The following is a 22,299-nucleotide window of genomic DNA, read 5'->3' on the forward strand; positions in this document are numbered from 1 at the left end:
CTGCAACCTACCGCTACCTGACTGTTGCTGGCTGTGCATGGGGAGTTTTGTTTACTAATTCTATAACTATTTTGTCATCATTAAGTTGTAATAAACTGGAATTTTCTCTTAATAGTAGCAATCTCAGGGAACTGGGCATGAACTTTGTCAGATTTAAAGTAACTAAAGATCAATCACGAATTTCTGGTTATCAAATGCTTACAAAATATAGGCATTGGTGCTGTATCAGCCTTAAAAATCCCACAACTGTCAAATGTTTCAGACTGCTAGACCAGTCTGTCTAGAGCATCAGATATGGGTCTAGTGGAGGAACATAGATGGTCTTGTTTCTTGCCTCAGCTCTGCCAATAAGGCTGAGAAGTGGCAGCTGGAATGTTTGTGTTAGTGCTCTGCTGTGGTGAGGTGTCACTGTACTGAGCTATGCTCTGGCGCCTGCTCTCTCTCCACCTTGCCTAGAGGCACACAGACACTGCTGTTGCATCTATAGCACACACGGGAGGTGAAACTAGGGGAGGATCTCTGGTCTTTATCTGCCCTGTCGAATCATCTAAAATTTGGTTTTAACAGGAAGCAGGCCTACAGTGACAGTGGCGCTGCATGGTTTGGTGGCTATTTTAGACTAATTTCAGCTTGTAATGTTCATGGCATATATTGGAAAGCTATCTGCTTACTGATTTGATGATTCTGTTTTGATTCCTATGAATTTGATATTAAATACACCATGGCTCCAGTAATGTTCTTTGTGGCCTGTAAAGGTCCAGTGTGTAATATATAGGAGGATCCATTGGCATAAATGGAATGTGATATTCATAAATATTGTTTTCATTAGTGTATAATCACCTGAAAATAAGAATTATTGTGTTTTTGTGACCGTAGAATGAGAATGACTTTTTTATCTTTAGAGGCAGCAGTCCTCTAGAGGCCGCCATGTTGAACCGCCATGTTTCTACAGTAGCCCAAACGGACAAACCAAACACTGGCTCTAGATGGGACCATTCGTGGCCATCATAGTTTCTCCCACACGCTTGGAAGGCGAGCATGTTCAGTTTGTTGCAATCTGCAACTTCACTGCCACTAAATCCTACACAATCCTATTTTGGGGCTTTTCATGCCTTTATTAAATAGGAAAGATAAAGATTGACAGGATAGGGGTGAGAGAGAGGAGGGATACGACATGAAGCAAAGGGCCGCTGGCTGGAATCAAACCCGGGCCCCTGCAGCAAGAACTCAGCCTACATGGGGTGTGTGCTGTACCAGGTGAGCTTTTTGGCACCCTAACATACATGTATTAGTCCCTACCTGCCAATATAATAAATAGATCAGGATTTGGACATCAACAGCAGTTCTGCTAATTTAAACGACTTTACATTTCCTTTGTGTGTGAGTGCTCACATGCTTTAACTTTGCTTTATTGGAAGGAGTATCACTAAAGTTCTGTAGGGGAAGACAATCAAACCCAATTCCAGAAACAGCTGAGTCTAAGATGTAATGAAACATGCATAATGTTTTAGAAACGCTATGGGCTCTTTTCATAACAAGTGAGAGAAATCAGTTTTCCTACCATGAAAGGATTATATAAAGGGGTAATGAGCAGAAACATGGAGTCTCACACTGAAATCGTGTAGCAGATAGTAACAGTCTTGACATGTTGTGTGATCTGCCTAACATTTATGGCACTTGTGATCCAGAAGTATCAGTGAAATGCAATGAGTAACCAGAAAGACTGAAACTAATTTGTATATTTTAATTGTCGTTGTCACTTTTTCAGCTCTAGAGGTTTTATCTACTATTGAGGCTGTAGTTTGTGGTGGATTGCATTACAGTGTACAGTGGTTTCTATGGTTATTAAGTATATTTTAAGCTTAAGGAAAAGAGAAAAGAAAACCATAATAATAATAATAAAAGGAAGTTGATGGAGGGGATTCCTGTTATCTCCGTAAGGGCTTTTATTTTCATCTTCTTTCTCTCCTTGAAAGATCTCTGCGCACTCTCACGGTAGGGTTCCTAATTTTCTTAAATTGTTGTTTTTGGCCCTTTAAGTTTCTATCTCATTTTCTCTACTCTCGAAAAAGTACAAAGTATGTTTAATCCATCTGGTAAAGCCAGGTGGTGAATGTTGCCTCCAGAATAGGAGAATAAGTCTTAAAGCAATTAAGGAGGTGAATCCTATAAGTACATGGGAGCTGCTTTTAAGCGGGCTAGTTGAGTAAATCCAAAAGAGGCACAATATCTTTATAAAATGTGTAAGCATTCAGAATATCACACCAAAAGGTAGCAAAGTTCGGTCATGAGTGTAGTCTGCTGATTGGCCTTTAAATTTAAACCTAGGTCATGAGTGATCCACACCAGAGGCAACTGTGATCAAATGTGAAGTAGACCCTTAAAACAAACAGACTATATCTGGCACAAGGAGGGGAGGTATGTGTTAGGTCAAGTACTGCTTCCCAATGATCAGTAATCAATTAATTATTCAAGTCTTCTCCATCAATTTTCCACTGTGTCAGTCTCTCGAAAGAGTGAGAAGAAGGATTACTGTATGTAGCACATAAGACCATACTAATCTGATTTCTGTAAGGTGAGAAAGATTATGATCGATGTTATTGTTTTCAATATTTTTCTTAACAAAATGTTGGTGATACCTACAAAAGCATTTAATCGCACACTGCAAGTACACAGACATGGTTCCTGTAATAAGACCCTTTTAAATTTACTTGGGCTTTTAAATTGATGGCAAAAGATCATTAAGCAAGCAAAGGCTCATTCTCCTGCCGTTCTGCTAACAGAAAAACTGTGATGGTGCATTCTTTTCATAGCTGTTAGTGAGAAAGTGGGGTTATTATGTGTGCGTATGCATGATAACAAGAAGGAGAAAGAGAGTGAAGAGAACATTCCTTTCTCACTCCCACTCTCCACCACCACACCCCCATTGCTACACACTGCCACCCCACCCCCAGTTTCCTTCCTGTGCTTTTTTTAGAGTCTATTGGATGTTTTTCCCACATCCGGCAACAAAGCCAGCCTTTTTATGCCATAACCTAACAGCATGGTGTTCTGTGGTTCTGCTACACGCAGGCATGGTCAAATGTGATACATTAATTGAAACTCACTCTTTCCTAACTGCATGTCCTCCTTCACTTCACTTAACAGACTGCTTTGGTAGTCTAGCTGTGGAGTGTCTCCTTGAAGAGCAGAAATAGTTTCTGTCATGTATTGAAGAATATTTTCTGTGTCCTGTAACAATGAAAGATACCTGCCAATGCTGAGATATTGGTTATCAATATCTTAAAGACAGCAGACCCACATAGTTTGATGTGAATTTACATGATTTAGATCCGTTTTCATGGAAATTTAACAAGATCAGAGCATCTTAAAACAATCTACTTGAATTACTTATTTAAAAAAATCTAAATATGTTCATATGAATACTGGTAGGTGTTGTGACAGAGCGGTGAAGTCGCTTGAGGTCTGGATATAAAATGCTAAATGGATAAAAAAATATATTATTCTTTTAACTGTTAGATGTTAACCCCCTTCTGGAACTGACTTGTAACTCCCAAACTATCTCACTCACATTAAGCAAGCAAGTTGCACAATCCCCTCAAGGGAGAATGTAGGAATGAAGAGTAAAAGTATAGTAATAGCAGGAGCAGTTTAGACCAAGCGCACTCATAAAAATTGTTTTTTTTTACTTTTGCAAATATAAAACCTTACTGGTTTAAACATACATACTAATAATTGACCTTGTTTGTAGTTCAGTGTGTCCTCTTAACAGTTTAACAAACTGTTTTAAAATGGTGGTCTATGGGGAAAATAGTTTTGGGGCCACAGGGGATTTTTGTATAGCAGAACTATTAGCCACTGGGACCAATTCGCAGCAAGGCTGAGTGGAAGAACCTTTCCGGCTCTCTATTTATAAGGTTACTTCCTACAGGTAAACGATGTTGCAATTTTAACACATATACCACCTTGAGGCAATGAGTGTTAGAGCTGCAGTTTTTTCTATCTTATATATTGGTGCCACTGGTTTGACTCAAACTGCAGTGCCAGATCTGCAGGTCTGAAACTGATCTTGCGACCCTGCCACTGGGTGATAAGCTTGGTTTCCTTCTTTCTTGTTACAGTAAATGTTATCTGCAATACATTATTTGTTCATCATAGATTTTTTACTGTTATATATTTGATGAGGTGACCCCTTAAATGGTCACTTAAATGGACCACTGACTAACAGAATATTATGATATTTTAATATTTTTAGCCTCTTTTCACTGATTAGTACATTATACCAGAACAAGTTTTCAAAGTGCTGATTAAAATACTGACACTTATGTTTATCAGTGAATTAATTCCCTTGGTAAGAGGGAATTTTCCCTTCTATTATGCTGCCTTGGCTGAGTTTGAATCACCAAGCTCATCTGTTTTGCCTGAAGTAGTCAAAGCGAAGGAAAAAAAACAGCTGTCTAGTCAGTGAAGAGCTGCCTTGCCAGTTGAGCTGTGAAATCCACACAAGCAAGCAGGATAATCTTTTCCACCCAGGCCAAATATCATATCCTGGGATGGAAATGCAGATAGTTCCATGTACACAACCTTGACCTAACAGGGTGTAATTTAATGTGCCAGCAGCATAATGTATAATGTGATATCCCAAATGTCTTCACATTGACACTAAAGTTAATGTTCCTTTTTGTTTGAATGACATTTCTACCAACATCGTTACAGAGGTAATATTTTACTTTAAAATGCGGCATTGTATGTGGTTATATTGGCACAGGTTTTTCCTATTGTGTCACAAACAAGATGACTCGTGGATTGAGCAATCATCATTCACAATTCTTCCAAAATGTCTACTTGTTAATGTACGAAATCTTCTTTTTTGCTCAGCCTCCAGTAACAACCTTATGCTAGCTTGGGAACTAGAGTAGACTGGATGTGAGAGATTGATTAACTTTATTTTCACTTCCCACTCCAATTTCTCCAACTTATATTATCACTGCAATCTGCCAGTTTATCAGCCATATGACAGCCTCTGTCCGGTTAGGTTATTGTTGTTCCACAGCCCATTCCTACAGAGTGGGCTGGGGGAGCATGGCCAGATTCTGTGCTTCCCCCTTTAGCAGATGCTGTGACGATGGCCACATGGCTGTGAGTTCCTCATCTGAGCTGTTTTCTTTGCTGCGTTTTGAGGGTTCATTGTTCATTTAGTTGCATAATACCAAGCCTACACTATTAAAAGCGACCAGTTTACTAAATATTTACTTGTTGAAGTAGTAGCAACAGAATTGTATTTGATTTCAGAGTAGATGTACTGTTTAATTTAGTATGTTTAATCAGGTATAAAATACTTCAGGCATGTCAGAGGCTGTAGTTGTTTGTTGGCAGTAGGATTGGGACTTGGCCTTTAAACCACTGACAAAATGTTCATCACCAAGCACAGTTTGTCTATTTCCAAGCAACGGACTACATGTTTGTTTGACCAGATGCCACTATAGGTACAGAGGACCTGCCTGTAACTGCTTTTGGCTATTTTGGGATGGAATACGATGCTTAGGAGATAATTTTTTCCAGTTGTCTTGATCAGCGCAAATCCTTGTAATCTATTTGAAATCACAATGGTTGCTTAGTGTTCCCTTAACGTTGAATGAATGTCAGTGATCACATCATGGGAAAGTTGTTTTTTTCCACTTGGACAGATTACCTGAGAGCACACTGTGATTCTCTCTGACTAGCTAGCTGCGACATGTAAAAAGACCTAAAGCGCTGGTTCACAAGGCCCACTTAGGCACACACAAGAGCTGCCTGCATGCAGAAACTTGCTCAGAGACATGGGCTCTGCTGCAACCTTGAACTCTCCCTGCCACTGTGACAGCCACCGCTTACCCATACAGTGGTGAGCTCAGTACCTGTAAAGCTCTATGGAAAGGATATTTAGGCAACCCTTGGAATGAAATGCCTTTTATTGTAAACATTTTATTTTATTCACAATAAAATGTTTCAATTCAGTTAATATTAAAGGATGGATAATGGATAATTATTCATATTTTTAATGTATTTTAATAAAGACCAGCAGAACACAGGTTGAATTTAACCACTTTATTTTTAATTTAAACACCTTACTACCTTACCGTTTGGATAATTGTTGCTTAGCACCTCTTCCTGCACAGTTCAGTGCAGTGTTCTGATATTGGTCACACTTAGAGAGGAGACTTAAAAGCCCAGTGCGTAAAATGTATTCTATTTTCAGAAATAAAATATTCATAGGTAGGTTTTCATTATTGTATAATCACCTGAAAATAAGAATTGCTACGCTTTTGTTACCAGAATGAGTCTTCCGTGTTGAACCGTCATGCTGTACATAGGGCCTTTCACGTTTTTTGTGAGTTTTGCATCCACCATAGTTTTTCCTACATGCTTAAATGGCGAGCGCTATACAGTTATTTGCAGTCTGTAATGTCACTGCTAGATGCCACTAAATCCTACACACTGGTCCTTAAGAAATCAAACAAAGAACTGCCATACTGTTGAGCTAACATGTCCACTGTCTGCACTCATTGTCACTTCTGTCTTATTGCTACTGATGAAATATCACCTCTAGATATCGCTATTGTTTTATGGCCCAAGCCTATGTTAAAATGCTGTTCAAGTGGTATCTTTCTGTGCCCAGGAAGTGAGAAATCCAACTTTAAAGTTGTACTTTTTACCACTAGGGGGCAGAATACACTTTACAAAGTTAAGCGACTTAACAATCAATTGCCTACTTAGACATCCACATTAGCATTCATTTAGAGCCATGTTTCTGGCTGCTTAACACATATAAGTCCAATATTCGCTCTCTTTGTAACTCTGTTTTGTTCTCACCTTCTACAAAAACATCTGGCTCCTATTCTGCTACACTTTCTTCACCAGCTAGTCTCTTTCTCTATTGTTTGGTGGTTTATCGAGCATACACTGGGTTTATTAGTTATCTAGTGCAGCTATTAAGGTACTGCTCTACTTTATTATTACCATGGGTTTAATTTTTTGTGGCAGTCGAACTTGACCCAAAGACTTTTCACCAGTCTCAACCAATTGCTTTTTAGGCCAAGCTATTAATAATCAAGACAAACAGTTGTGAATTGAACTGAATTGTTTGTTTTTTGTGGATGATGGTATCTAACTAATATCTAAGATATATCAGTATCATGTGATGTTTTGTTTTTGTCCTTCTGGGAAATGTCAGGCTGATGATACATTTTTAGAGGTCACATATTTTCTGCACCATGATCCCCAAATGCTCCCCCCCACCACACACACTTTTTCCTTGGTTGGAGACTGTGAGAGCTCTGCAGTGTTTTCTGTGTCCGTCTCTGCCAGCGCTGGTCTACACAGACCTTATTTGGAATGTCAGAACTGATAGGAGTGGGAGTCAAACAAAGCTTCCCACTCATTTATTTTTTCTCCTTACTTTCTAGCTGCAGCAGTCCCTTTTCAAACTGAACTAGCAGAGGATTGTTTCAGAGCATGAGTGCAGATTAGTGTGACTGCTCGCCTGTCCTAATGCATGTGTGTGTAATTCAAGTGAAAGTTGAGAGAAATGACAAAACTCAACAAGTACAACCTTTTCAACTAGTGGATTTTTCCAAGCTTTCTTCATTGAAGCGGTTTAAAACACTAAATGTGTTTCCCCTCTCTAAAAGCATGAGGCTTATCAAGACCTGGCTGAGTGAAGCAGCATTAGCACAGCATTAACCACTCAGCCCAGGTTTCCCACGGGATATAAAATGGATCCTTGTTTCACTGGGAAATCGCCACAGCAATGCTGCTAAAGAGCACTTTGGTGCAATCACATCAGATATTGACGAATATTGTTTCCTGATTTGGAACTGCAGTAACAGTGCTTGAAAGAGAGCATCAAGGAATTCATAATCCAAATAGCTGAGCAACATAAAGAGCTTATAAATACTAAATATGGTACAATTAAAGATTATCTTGTCAATAGTCACACATGCTGAATAATGTACCCTAGTCAAAGGCCTCGGATGAGCTAGAGAAGCTAGATGATGGTTTTCTTTCTAGTGGCCAGAGATGTGAGTGGAATGGCTCAGGACTGTGTTGCTCAACTCAGCAGTGGCACTGTTGGCTCTCACCGTGCTACAGCTGCATGCTGAAGAGCAGCCAGATGTTTGAGATGGTGAAATGAGCCTAGTGAGCAGGAAACGGCTCTGCATGCCATAGGACTCGTCTTTGAAAACAGGAAGGGAACTTGTTCCCTGCTTATGGGCCTTTTCCTGTGGCATGACCGGAGGCAGGCCTTGTGTTTGACGGTTGCTGGGAAAAAGGTACTTGTGGTTGTATGGCAATGGCCTTTTAAGGGTACAAACATTCCAGGAGAGCTTTTGACCTGTTTAACAAGGGATTTGTTTTCAGAGAAGCTAAAATCATTAGATTATCTGCTATCTCATGTGGTATTATTTTTACATGTTAGTTTCACTCATTACATATTTGTGTAATGTGATTAAAAAGATCAGGAACCTCATGTGTTAGCCAATGTCATAGTTCCAGGCTGCTTAAAGACCCAGGTTTTACATTCTGTTATGTAATAAATAACTAATCCTAAATCTAGGATTGTTAAATTGATTTTTTCATGCTCACGGTGACCTCTGGTGTCTGCAGGGATTGATCATTTCTAACACTTAAGCCTTTTCTGTTAAGAATTCTTTAATGTTCTGATTTATGTTAACCTTCCAACACCCTCAAGCAGTTTCCCAGCCTGAAAATTGTTTCTTACCTCCTGCCTCTCATACTTAAGCAGACACAGTGGACATATATGAATTCAAAGAAACATGTTATCATGGTAGATACATCATGTCCTTTCATCTTCAGTGCACATCAAGCAGCACTTTAGATGTGGATTGGAACAGCAAGAGCTGATAGAGGGTGTTTCCAGCACATAGGGTGTTGGACCAATGAGAATTTAAGCTTGTGTTACCACTAAATTAAACCCTTTGCGCTACAATAGCAGCTTAGCCTATATGCAGTTGGCAGGCAAGAGCTGTATGGTTATCTGTGACTAGCTCTAGGCTTGTTAAATGGTGGGATGTCTTCCTGTCCATCGCCTGTCTCTTTTTTATGTGTAAGTGAGGACGAAGGTGGCAGTCATCTTTCATATTAAAAATTATGCTGTGGCCAAAGAGTGTTACATTGGGATGTGAAACTTCCTGTTTTATGGTCAGTTAATGCAAATGTGTCTCGTAGTTTCCCACTTTAAATCATTTATTGAAGGGATCCCTTTAACTCTGGAAGCTACAGTGATGCATTCTGCATGGGATTGCTCCTGAGTCTGTGGAGCCCTAAGTCCTCCTCAGTAAATGTCGTTGTGGTTAAGAATGACATGTAGATGAGAGGCGACAGCAGTGTCAGGAGCTCTGTGAGCCACATGGCCATGGGTGATGTGATGTGACGGCTTGTCACTGCGATGTTGGTGACCTATGGTACGTCTGCAGTGGCGTGGCCTAGCTGGTGCTGCGGTGATGCCTTGACAGAGTCTGCCTGCCCCCCTCCCACACACACTCACACACCCCATACTTGTTCCCAGGATCACTTCACTGCTATCCTTCCATCCTGGGAATCTAAGTGGCTGACAGTACCTGACAGGAGAAGAATAATTAGTGTTTTAGATCATTAAAAGGGATGCCTGGTTAAATAAAGGATAGGCTATATATATATATATATATATATATATATATAATATACATATACAAAAAAGCTTTACATACCTTGTTACTCACCCTCAGTTCAGTGGCCGGTGACTGCAGAGATGCAAACATTGCTTGTTATTTTTTAAGTGGCCCCACATATTTTCTTCTAGGGTCCTGCATATTTTTAGGGCTCCTTCCTCCTGCCTCCTTTAGCCTTGGGGATATCACATTAAACCCATGTGCTTGATTCTGAACAAAGGGCATGCCAAAGCAAGGACTGATTGCTTGCTTTTAATCTGTGCTTTTGGATAATAGAGAGCTGATATTCGAATGGGAAGTGTCTCCAACAGGAATTTTTGTGTGCAAGCTGCCTTTTATTAAAATAGCAAGTTTCTCCATGGAATGCTAGAGCTGAGCTACATTAACTGTTAAAAAAAAAAATCTGCCTTCAGTAAACATAATGGATGATTTCTCTTCAAAGGAGCTCTTATCATCTCTTCCCATTTCCCAGAGGCTGCCACAAAGCTGCCTCTCCTTTTTTTCCTGCTGCCGCTGCTGCTGCTCATCCTTCTCTCCCGCCTGCTCTCTGGAGGGCAGCCTCAATCTAATACAACTGTGTCAGGAAGTGTGGGGATGCAAAGTGCTGATGAGCCAAAAGTAGCCCACCTCTGCAGTGTGCTGCTTCGTCCCAACACGCGCCAGCCTGATTAGGGAAGCACACCATGAACCTATACTCACATCCCTGTGCAACCTTATGGCACATGCCCTGTAGAAACAGATGAAATATGTTTCTTTTGTTGCAGGAATGACGAGTTCACGAGTGTTTGGTTTTTAGAAAACAATTTCAAAACCTTGATTTTAGTATTTATTTTGTGTAAAGAAGGAACAAGCCTACCTTTATTATAATTTTGTCAGCCACTAATTTATCCACCAAAACTGATGAAAATTGGTTAAATGTAATGCCTAAAGCAGCTGCCAAGAGGCAGCTATCTAATTTGTCTTCTAACCCTTGCTTCAGTATGTGTTTCCTGCTGGATTGCCATGACCACACACCATATATGCTGGTGTGGCATATTTTTTTAAGTTCCATTATAATTGCTTGTTGCATGCTACAGTGCACCCGTCACAGTTCTATCATTTCCTTTATTCTTAGTGCTTTCCAAATCTTGTCTTTGAATCAAATCTATGTGAGGCTTAAAGATTTAGGATGATCTGTTGACCGTAATTAGTTCCAATATTCATATATTGGTTTTTATTAGTGTATAATCACCTGAAAATAAGAATTGTTGTTTTCATTACGAATGAGTCGTCTTTATGTAAAGAGAGAGCGGGTCCTCTTCTATGGACTCCACCATGTTGAACCGCCATGTTTCTACGGTGTTGCAATCAGCACCGCTAGACTGCTAGATGCCACTAAATCCTACACACTGGTCCTTTTGAAGCAAAACATTTTTGGTAACTGTTAACTGTTTTTGTTTTTGATTCAAAATTCATCAAATCATGGTTATCCTAGGACATTTTTGTTGTTTTATAGTATAAAAAAGATTGTGCTCACCTTGCTGTTACTTGAAATGTGCCGGAAAAAAATAACAAGCCAATGACTTAGAAACAAAAAGGATTAAAAAGGAGAACAGTTTACAGAAAAGACAAAAACAGAATCTGACAGCCCCCTGACCTGATTTGACTGAAACTATACATTTCCTCATGGATGTATATGCTGTATTGCAGCAGACTCAGCCTCGGCTTCCTTACCTTCCTTTAAATAATTAAACATTTCAAGTTATCCAGGATGTTTTATTCAATTTCTCTGGATATAGTATCGTGGCTTACAGCTTTAGACAGCCAGTAGAAACCCCGTAATTAAACTGAGCCCTCCACACTTTCTCAGCATTCTGTAGGCAGATAGTTGAATTTTGGATGACAGCTGATCATTGGCACTGGTCTTAGGGCTCTTGTTTCTTATCTGGCAATAAACGAGCTGAAATCCCCTCTTGCAATAGTATGCAACCTGCAGAACCGCATAAATATTATGTCTCCCTAGGAACACAATAGTCGTATTTATTCCTTTATTTTGGGACTGTTTTTCCATGTCAAATGCCGACAGGAAGGTTTCTAACTCGCGCAGGAGCAGATTGCAACATGTTTCAGGGCTCTGGTGAATAGATTAAAGGCTGGCGAGCTCAATCTTTTGTTGAGCCGCACTCTCATACTCAAACACAGACACAAACACTCTCAAACCTATATTCTTCAAGCATGCATGGCTCTGAGGGCTGTGCCACTGGACTGACAGATGGTACCAGGAGGCCTGGTGTTGCGTCCCTGTGATGGCTCACCCGGAGCCCCATCCACAGTGCTCAGCATCACCACACTGCTCAGCTTGACACACGAGCTACCAGCCCTCCAGCTCCCAGGAATAGATAGCTTCTGTTGACAGGGCCAAGGTCAGGTCCCTCACTGCCACAGTCAAAGGGCATCAATAAGCAGCATCAGAAAGGTTCTGTTCAAATATAAAATCCATTCTTGATTCACTTATCCAAATGATTTCCTCGGGAATTGTGCCCTCAAGTAGTACAATTAAAGCAGGATGGATGGATGCCACAGAAAGTTACACCCTGTTCAAACCTTTAAAACACAGAGTATATTGTGTAATCTTCTGTTTATTGTAGCTGTGAGAAGTTTAGATTAGAGATTTTCTAACTTATAGCAAGATATTCCTTCTTGTTGTTTTGTAATAACATTGACGTAAAATGAGATTACATTAATCTTTTGGTCACGACTAACCTAGACTTTGATAGTGGGTGAATTACATTTTGCCATTCACAGTAAACAAATGTAAGCAGTGCTTTCCATCAGATGATCAGTATATAATGCATACATCTAAGCCTCTCATGCAGCAGGAGTCACTTTCAAAGTGATTCAGAGCTTCTAAGCTCATTAAATGTTAATCAAAAAATCTATTTTCAGATCACTTGGAGATCTGTCATGAGGATTTCAGGCCAGCTAGGAGGCCACTGCTTCTGAGTACTGAGCGCTGAGTGAACTGGATGGTCCTTTATCGGTTAGAAATGTAAGAAAAACAAACAAACTTGTTTGAGCTTGAATATTGTTTTGTTACCCAAATGAAGGTAGTATCAGAATGCACACATTACAGCAATCAAACCTTGACTAAATCTCAACTACACAAAGTCTGGAGAAGCTTCAACTTTGAATTTTGAACTAAGAACTGCTCTTGCCTAGAGTCCATTTTTAAATGTCACAAAGGCAGTATTGAGGCAACCATGTCTCACAATGGCTTTTTGCAACTCATCCACTGTCCCTTCCATTATTCATGATGTGTTTTCTCAGACGGTGCCTTGAACCATGTGGAGTACTCCTGTCTGTCTTCTCCAGAAAGAGCCCTGTGGAATGAGAGAAAGTGTGCATGAGCTACACACACTAGAAGGCCTGTTTTCATCTGCATTTGGAGAAAAACAGATGTCCAGTAGTCTGTGGAGAGGCACAGTATTTAATAGTCTGCATCTTAGTAAAGATGGCAAAAGGGAGCTAGTGAATGAGACATACTGTAGATGAACTTTTGGAACATTTCTAAGTTGAAATTGTATGTGTCTGTGTAATTCTCTGTATTAACTTGGCATCATCCAGCCAGACTGTCATTACATCATCTGATGTCTTTCTGTTTCTTTCTCTGTAGTTTCTGTTGAGAACTTTTCTACTGAGGTTTACTTTTGTGGCAAAGTATATTTAACTTCGAAATAGTAGTTGCTTGTCATTTCATATGGGACTATACTACTTATTTGAAGTTTTTGGGCCCTTAAAGAACATATATTTTGCATTTTACAAGGCTTAATTGATTAACTCTTAATGTATAACTAGTTTTGTAATAATTGCTTGCCTTCAATTTATTTCTCTGTCTCCGTCTGTAAATGCACCATCAACAAGAGTTTTAAAAACAGAGTTCTGCCTCCTGCGGTATTGCATAGTGACAACATACTGTTGACAAGAAATTAAAGGGAACAAATTGGACTCTCTTGCTTGACTTTGAAATTGGTCACATGGACCCCAGCTCTCTTTTTGTCTTTGGCTGAACTCAATTGCTGTTTCTTTACACTGGTACTTTTCAGGGAGCGTAAGCAGGTTTTAAATGTTTGCAAACTGAATTTCCTATTGTAAAAAAAATTTAATTGTTACTTGAAAATCAATCTATTTGCAATCATGCTTTTGAAAATGGCCTTCACTAATATTAAGTACAACAGTTTCTACTTACTAAGCTAAATGCAAAGCCAGTGGTATGATCTGACTAGAAATTATTGTTTCAGAGTCCCTGCCCCTTTTAGCACAACATCCACATAATCATCATCGTCCATCCACATCCATTCAGTATGTTGAAACGCACACAGACTTATTAGCTCAAGGAGGCTTGGTGAGTCAGAGAGATATTTGTGCCTTGATTAAAATGTGAGGATGTATCTCTGAGCAATTGTTAAGAGCATTAGCAGAAGTAATACAGACACGAACAGAGTAGAAATGTAGTGAACTGCAGGATTCACTCCAAACCCTCGGGCTATGAATCATCTTAATCTAATCTGTGCCAGCAGGTGGAAATGACTCAAATGTGTTCCCACAGTGAAATATGCAACACACTGATACTCCTCTCCTATGCTCAGGTTGGAGTACAATCAGAACCATTTTATTTCCATGCAGGCACCACATTAAAAGATGGTCAGATAATCAGTCATTTTTATGTGTATACAGCAGCATGCTTGAGATTGCCACTGGATAGACAATTTCTTTCTCAGTGAATTGTTGTTAATGACTCACGTGAAGGAAGAAACTCCATTATTTTGTTGACATGATAGTATCAGTTCCTGAAAATATAAATCATCTACATTTTGCTTTGATAACATGCACATTTTGTTAGGGTTTTTAACGGTTCAGTTTTATGGAGTGTTACTTAATGGTTAAAGTTGTGAGTCATGGCTGTGCTTATTACCTTAAATGAAGACATGCAAAGGGATAGGACAAAGGGAAGTCAGATATCTGCACCAGCATGTTAAGCAGAATCTCAGCCACAAAGGAGAAACTCTGCTATCTAACGAAGCACAATGGAAGGAAATATAATGTATGCAAATGAGGGAAACAAAGACTCTATTCTTCTCTCAGCGGTTTGTCAACTATATCAGATTCTTAGCTATCTTCTCAGCCCATCCACTGCGCTCAACCTGCATTATAACAAAAAAAAAATCGAAATGCTGCAGCAGCGTTTGCCTCGTTGCTGTATTGCAAGTATTTAAATAAAATGATATATGGAAGCTTTGTGTTATCTGAATGTGTCTTCTTCATCTTACAAAATTATGTGACAGGGTAATTTGAGATGTCATCACTGTTTTAGATTCAAAACATATTGTACTTAATGAAACAACTGTCTATTAATAAAAGTAATCTTCCTAAATTTCACAAGTTGGTCAAGTGTACAGCATCTACAGGCCTTGGAGCAAATTCTGAAATTGGATTAATCTACATGGTGATACTTTGAGCTGTATGTAGAATTTAATGCACCCATCCTCAGAACTATCACCATAATTTGAATTGGCTCCCAAGACAGCCTTTTGAATCAAGTGGAATAATTAAGATCTTGTCATGAAAATGTTTTCTTTAGTGTTCTATTGAATTTCAAACTCCATTACCTTGTAGATCTTTTTTGAATCATTCCCGGTAAATAATAAATAAATGAAATGAAGGTGAGGTGAAAGTATTCCTTTCTTTCTATTTCTGAAGTGTTTTTTAAATTCAATTCTGTTGTGTTTTGCAGCTTCAAGGATCATTGCGAAGGAAGATCGAGGGACATGCACCAGGTCATGCACCAAAGCAGAATGGGCTCTCCTGTGGTTTCTCTGGATCAGACTTTAAGCGGGTCCGTGTGGATGCCAGTGGTCTGGGACATGGCTCCTGCAACCATAACTTAACACAGTCTCATTCTCTGCAAGGGTCCTCAACCATGGCCATGCAGAGGAAGAATTACATGATGCCCCATGGAGTGGGGTCAGACATATTCAACATGACCCTGAAAGAAATGAAGAAAGAGCCCATTGAGGTCCAGTCTTGTGGCCAGTCAAATGCAGAGATGATTTTTGACTTCAAAGATGAAGGTGGTGGTCAGATTGATCCAGATCTCCAGGATCTTTTTGATGAGCTGACAAAGACAGTGCCAACGCTGAATGACCTGGAGTTTGAGAAGATGCTGAAGCAGGATGATACATTCGGTTTGGATCTAGGTCGGCCAAGCTCAGCAGGAGCAGCTGCCAGTCTGTGTTCCCCAATGGAGAGGCCAATAAAGATGGAGCACTCCCCAGATTTTGGCCAGGTTCATGGTGGTTCGCCACAGCTTCGACCAGCCTCAGCAGGACCCTCTTTCACGCTGACCAGCACCTCTTCTACCACCACGTCACAGAAAGCTAACACACAGGCAGGGCAGCCCAGAGCCATGCCATGCTGGCCAGAAATATCCCACGCAGAGCAGCTGAAGCAGATGGCAGCCAACCAGCAGCAGCCAAGCTCTCTGCTTCATCACCATCACACAACACCACCTGCGGGATTGACCAGCTGGGCTCCTGCCATGAGCACCCACTCCTCGACCAGCGCCTTTCCCCAGGACAAGGTCTCCAGCCCAGCCCCGCTTAGCCAGCAGAGGATTGGCTCCCAGAGTAAAGGCATCAACAATTGCCTCTTCAAGTCAAATGGCCACAATGGCTCCCATCATTTGGACATGAAGGTTCTCAGCACCAAGCCCACGTTGCACTTCAGCCCCAAAGCGCCCCATTCTGCCAGCCAGCCGATGCCTATCATGGCAAGCTCAGTGAATAAGACTTCAGCCCAGCAGCAGCAGCAGCAGTCACCATCGACTGGCCAGAATCAACCACATTCAGCTCTCCACTTCCAGAACCAACAGATCTCCACGTCAGGGGGTCTCTGTCTGCAACCCAAGTCTGTTCCCGCAGGGCTGCCATTCAAACTGTCACAACAGCGACAGGTAAGGGCTCTATACATAATTCTTTCACATGGGATTGCTCTTAGGTAAAATCTCAAAATTTTTCTGGGGAAAAAATTGTGCTGATAAGTGAGCAGTAACCATATTCAAAGGGCTTTGAAAGGCTTTTTCCCCCCACAAAGTCGAGACTTTTTACAACTATTAGAAGAATTTACTGTAAACATTAAAATCACCAAAATTGTAGCTACAAGGTCTTTAAGTGACATATATCTATCATCATGTACGTATATGTGTATGTATGTATGTACGTATGTATGAGTCAGCTCAGTGACCCTAGCAAAATTAGAACACAGCCAATGAAATGAAATTAAGAGGTACAGTGTAACCTATAGAGTTAGAAGATGAAAGGATAACATTTTTTGTTAGGTAACCCAGATGTTATATTTCCTGCACGATTTTATTTATTTTCCATCAGAATGTCTGGCTTGTGTATTTTAGTGCACTCTATATACAAATAACTAAATTTTTCTGCTGAAGGTATAGTAACATGATTCACAGCTGCAGTCAGACTCACTCTCTTTAGTCTTCCTCATCAATCGGTTTCCTCAGTTTGCTCGCAGCAGCCAACCTGCTGTCTGAAACAGCAACAATGCAGTGCCGTTTGTTTTGGGACTTTATTGCCATTGTTCCAGCTACTGTCTGTGCCTTTGCCGTTGTGACTCCCTTGAATATGTATTTCCCCTGAAAGTGTTTTGACGATGACACAGATTGCCAGAGCATGGTAGATTAACATGCAGGACTTCTAATTTCTCTGCTTGTCATGGTGGCTCCCCGTCAGGGCACAGATATGCACAGCGGGATTTGCTAATTGGAGGTTGTTAGCTACAAGGGACAAGTGGTGGAAAATGACAGTAATCTGCTTAGCCTGGTGCCGGAGGTTGAATCACTGATTTGTTATGATTGGGGAGATTTAGACCGTCCCCTCTTTCATTTTTGCACTAACAGTATCTGTAGCTGTCTTTGTGTGAAATGATAATGCGAGCCACACAAGAGAGCTCTCATAACCTCTACAGATCAAGGGAAGTGCTTGAGTGACTGGGAGAGGGTGGGAGGAGAGAGACAGGGAGGGTGTACATAGTACAGACTTGCAAGTAAACAAGGTAGGGTGACAAATACATCATCACACATGGGTAAAACAGAACCAGTTTTACCAGTATACCACAAAGCCATTTACACTCTAAATAGAACATGTGGCAGAGCATGTTCTTGTGTTATCTTAAGCCTCTAAGACTACATATTTTTCTTTATCAGAAAATTAATGTATGATGCAGAAATATACAAAATCTTATTCTAGTGAATAATCAAAATAAGCAAACAACCATATTTCTAAATGACCTCGCAACATGCCATATTTCTATATATATACACAATATATTCATTAAAACTGTTATCAAAGGTAAAGGTAGTGGAATGCCTTGGTAGCTGAATGGTTACAGCACATGCCACATGGCCTTCACAATGTCGCCAGCAACTTTTGTTGCATGTCATACCCCTTTCTCTTACCCGTTTCCTGTCTGCCTCAGCCTCTGCTGTCTAATAAAGGCAAAAAAGTACTTAGTATGCCAAACTTAGCATTATTAGTAGTGATAATCAGTAATAATATTTATGTAGCATGTTTAAAAAATTATAAGCAATAAAAATGGTACTTTACAAAATTACATTTGTGAGTAAGAAGGAGAAGCGACTCAGAAGAGCTGGTATCAAATAATGAAAAAGCCTTAAATGGATTTTGAGAAATTATTTAAAAAGCTAACTTTTCCAAAGACCGGAGCTACTGAAAGTAAAAGCTCAGTCACCTCCGGTCTTTAAAATGCTGAGGACATGCGGCTGTGCTCAAGTTCATTAGGGTTGAAGTTTTGCTGAAACAACTTTCCGGAGGATATTGTGTATTAATGTGCAGTTTGTCTGAACAAATGAAATATGCAAACATGATGCTAGGGATATGATAGTGTAGAAATTGTGGAGACGAAAACAAGGACCGCTTTTAATTGAGTGTTTAAGTGTTTAAAAAAGGCTGATAATGGTGTTTGTCTTGCAGTTGGCATGGACAGGGTTAAAAGTCCAGCTAATGAGGAAGGGACAGCTCACAGAGAGGAGAAAAAGGAGTGGAGTCTCTTCCCACAGTGAATTGAATTAGTAATGCCGGAGAAATAAAGGTCCTGAAAAAGTGCCCTGATCCCCCTGTGTAACACTAGCAACTGGCAGTGGGTTTCCTCCCACTGAGTGAAGCTGAAGACCTTTTTTAAAACAGGCAGAGATGTGAGCTTTCGTGCTTGTTTGAAGCTTCTTACAGTTTAATAATCAGTTGCTGAGTCAAACATGTCAAAATTCAAATCCACCAACTCTGTAACTCTCTCCTCTGTGAGGTCACTCACAAAAAATACCTCCCTTGCTTAAAGTATGAATACATTCTCTGGCAGCATACAGCAGAGGACACTAATGCATTATGAAACCTGAGTTGCTGTGGTTGGTGGGCAATGCTATTTCAAGGACAAAATTTGGTGTTGCTAGTCACATCAGTAGTGTAGCTGTGTTGTGTATTTAAGCCAAATAAAGGGGGGGAAAAAACTTGGGTTCCATGAGGGTTTAAATAGCAAAAAGAAAGACAATCCTTGTGTATTAAAAATTATTACAGGGCTTTGTTATGTATTATGTCTGAGATAAAATTGATTCCATTTGTTGCCACTGTGAAAGGGTATTGGTTTTCTCCTAATTTAAAAAAATATATTGAATTTTCTGGTAACTAAATGCCATACAATCATAGGTGCAGAAAAGGCTACTTTAAGGAAATATTAAAACGAAATGTTTTTTTTTTGGCCTATTCACTCATCTTTTAATTTAATTTATCAAAATATTAATTTTCACAATGGTAATAGGACATGTTATACAGAAAGGCCTCTTTGATATATTTAGACATTTCACTCTTGGTGTTTAGTTATATAATTTTAAGCATCTAATGATTCTGTACTAGACAAGTCAAAAGAGTTTTACCTTTTGTATATTTGACTTTCAGTCCCTTTATAGTTGTACACTCCTGTATGTTTGTGTTTTGAATTATATCCTAACATTTACATTCAGATTAACATTTACAACATTTGGCAGACAACCTTATTGAGAGTGACTTATACTTCTGCTGAGCATAAGACAACACTGTTAGATCAAGTGAAGACAGACATTTGGCAGCAATTTCATCATCCCGCTGATTAGCTTAAGCTAAAACACAGTTCCATGTAAATACTACCCAAGAGCTTGTACTTTGCTTTCTGTAGTATACTCTCCTTACTGAAAAACTCAAAGAGCCTAAATACAACCACAACATTGCTTGCAGTAAATAATGACTCCTCAACTTTTGTTGACGATCTTGTGGCACCACATCCCTCAGTTAGGATAAGAGCAGGGCCATGTGGGTTGAGCCTACCAGGTCACTCCGGCAGTGCTGTGAAGGGAGTGCTTGTTTCCTGGGAAAGGGAGCTGCAGCCAAGTCCAGATGCCGAGGCGCTCCCCTGGGACAGCGTCATGAGTCCAGACTGGAGGAAGTGCAGTGTGAGAGCCGGCAAGGCTGGGCCTGGATCACTGTCAGCTGCCCGCACTGCCGCAGGATGGGAGACTAAATCACTCCGCTCCTTCTCTGAGGCCTGAACCACATGTGGTATTCATTTACAACAAGCTTGTGAAGAATGAGAGGGGGGAAAAAACATGGAAAACAGCTTTATGACACATCAGGATGACAGAAAGGATTACTCAGTTGTACATGCTAAAACACCCCTCATTGGGTTTTTCTTACAACAAAGATGGAACAAGACCTCTCCAGTGTACCTCTGGAGGGAAAATGTCTGTGATGGTCACAATTTCTCACAGTCTCGATAACTGGATACAGTGAATCAAAGCCAGTGACTGCTTTCTAGAGTAACAGGAGAAACCACTGTTTTGATGTTTTAGTCCCTGTGTAACCTCATTGCCATGCTTGGTTTGCTGTGTGGGTTGAACTCAGGCAGGGAAGGCGAATATTAGCTTGTGAAATGGCTTGTGACTCCTTATGAGTTTCAACTTCCCTCATTCCCTGATCCTGTCTCGTTAGTTCTCCAAATTTCAGCCCCATTCATTATCATTCACACACACACACACACACACACACACACACACACACATATATATATATATACACGTACTTCCCTCTCTTTTTTTCAGTTTTTCTCTTGGGGACCACAAAGTCACCACCCTGTAGAGATTCATCCTCTGCAAAGAATCTGTCCTCTAAGTAATAGCTTCTGCTAAATGCACTGTTGGATTTCTAATCCATTTCACCCTGGGAAACATTTTAAGTCAACACAATGACTGACATTGTATACACAGCACATGTTGACTTGGATTTGGTGCACATTAACCTCTTTCATGACAAATGCTTGCACTTGGTTGAAGCTTGAGCATAGAGAGAGTGTCCTTGTGTCCACAAGAAAGACAGGTTTTACTTGGAGTGCTTGAATGTCTCTGCCCAGCTGCCTAAAAAAGCTAAAAAATATGTACTACAAGGACATGTAACATCTCAAACGGCATGACGGCAAAAGCTCATCTGCAAAAGCATACGTTCAGGAAAAGACTTCAAACAAAAAGCTAGTTTGGATATCTCAATTTAATTTGAGTGCTGCCGACTACCACGTTTTAATCACTGTGATAGTGTCAGGAGCCAAATGGGTTTCTAGTGGATGGAATGCCTCCTTGCCAAACACAACACAGTGATCAGTAAAGGCGAGCTTATTAAATGGAGGTAGTCATGGTGCTGGCGCTTAACTCCCCATTGGCACACATTTCCTGCTGTCTCAGGGATTCTTTCCACTCTCTTTAGACACAATTATCAAGGGAGAAGCAGGCCTTGAGGAGGGCTCGCACTCCCCCTTCCAAAAAAAGCCTCTCTCCAAGTCTTCCTTTTTCATCTGCAGAGGGAGTAGCCTTGACCACATTCTGGAGGTTGAATAGCATCTTTGAAACAGATCTGTATTATCTTGTAGGCTTCTGCCCTCTAGTGGTCAAATCGTATTATTGCATTGTTTTTGATTTTGTGCTTTTCTGAAACAGCTTTCACAGCACTTAGCTCCAATCTCCAGGCACTTAGCAGAGAAGAGAGAAAAATACATATTTAAAAATTAAAAAGTAGCACCACTGACACTAATGTAAAACCATCACGTCTCTCTTCTTCTAAGGTTGTTCCTCCCGGTCCAAGGCTACCCACCAATGGAAACTTAAGAGTCATGTCAGCCCAGTCGCAGCCAAGGCCCCCAGCACCCAACAACCAGCAGAAAGGCCCCGCCAAAACTCCGGCCATGCAGAGACAGCTTAACCAGCACACCATTAGCAATTCAGTAAGATACATCTTGCAGCCTACAGCTTTTAACAATTAATAAGCAGTTCAGACTTGATATTGATTAATCAGTATTCACAACTTTGTCTTTCCTTCTCAGGACAAAGACAATGCACATGATCAGTTCAGTCGTCATCTCACAAGACCACCACCTGATTACAAGCAGCCAAGAAGTATGGTGGGAGTTCAAGGAAACATCTTCACAGGTATTGTACATTTCTGATAAG

The 22,299-nt window shown here is 40.3% G+C and overlaps 1 protein-coding gene across 1 annotated transcript in view; it reads left to right on the forward strand.

Annotated features, from left to right (window-relative positions):
- Positions 1–22,299, forward strand: part of zmp:0000001236 (mastermind-like protein 2) — a 36,009-nt gene that overhangs the window by 12,154 nt on the left and 1,556 nt on the right. Inside the window, exons 2-4 of the mRNA XM_051398149.1 lie at positions 15,481–16,698; positions 21,915–22,073; positions 22,173–22,278. Of these exons, the coding sequence (XP_051254109.1) occupies positions 15,481–16,698; positions 21,915–22,073; positions 22,173–22,278 (1,483 nt within the window). The remainder of the gene's footprint in view (positions 1–15,480; positions 16,699–21,914; positions 22,074–22,172; positions 22,279–22,299) is intronic.

Source organism: Dicentrarchus labrax, unplaced genomic scaffold, assembly GCF_905237075.1.
Source record: "Dicentrarchus labrax unplaced genomic scaffold, dlabrax2021, whole genome shotgun sequence".
NCBI classification, from domain to species: Eukaryota; Metazoa; Chordata; class Actinopteri; family Moronidae; genus Dicentrarchus; species Dicentrarchus labrax.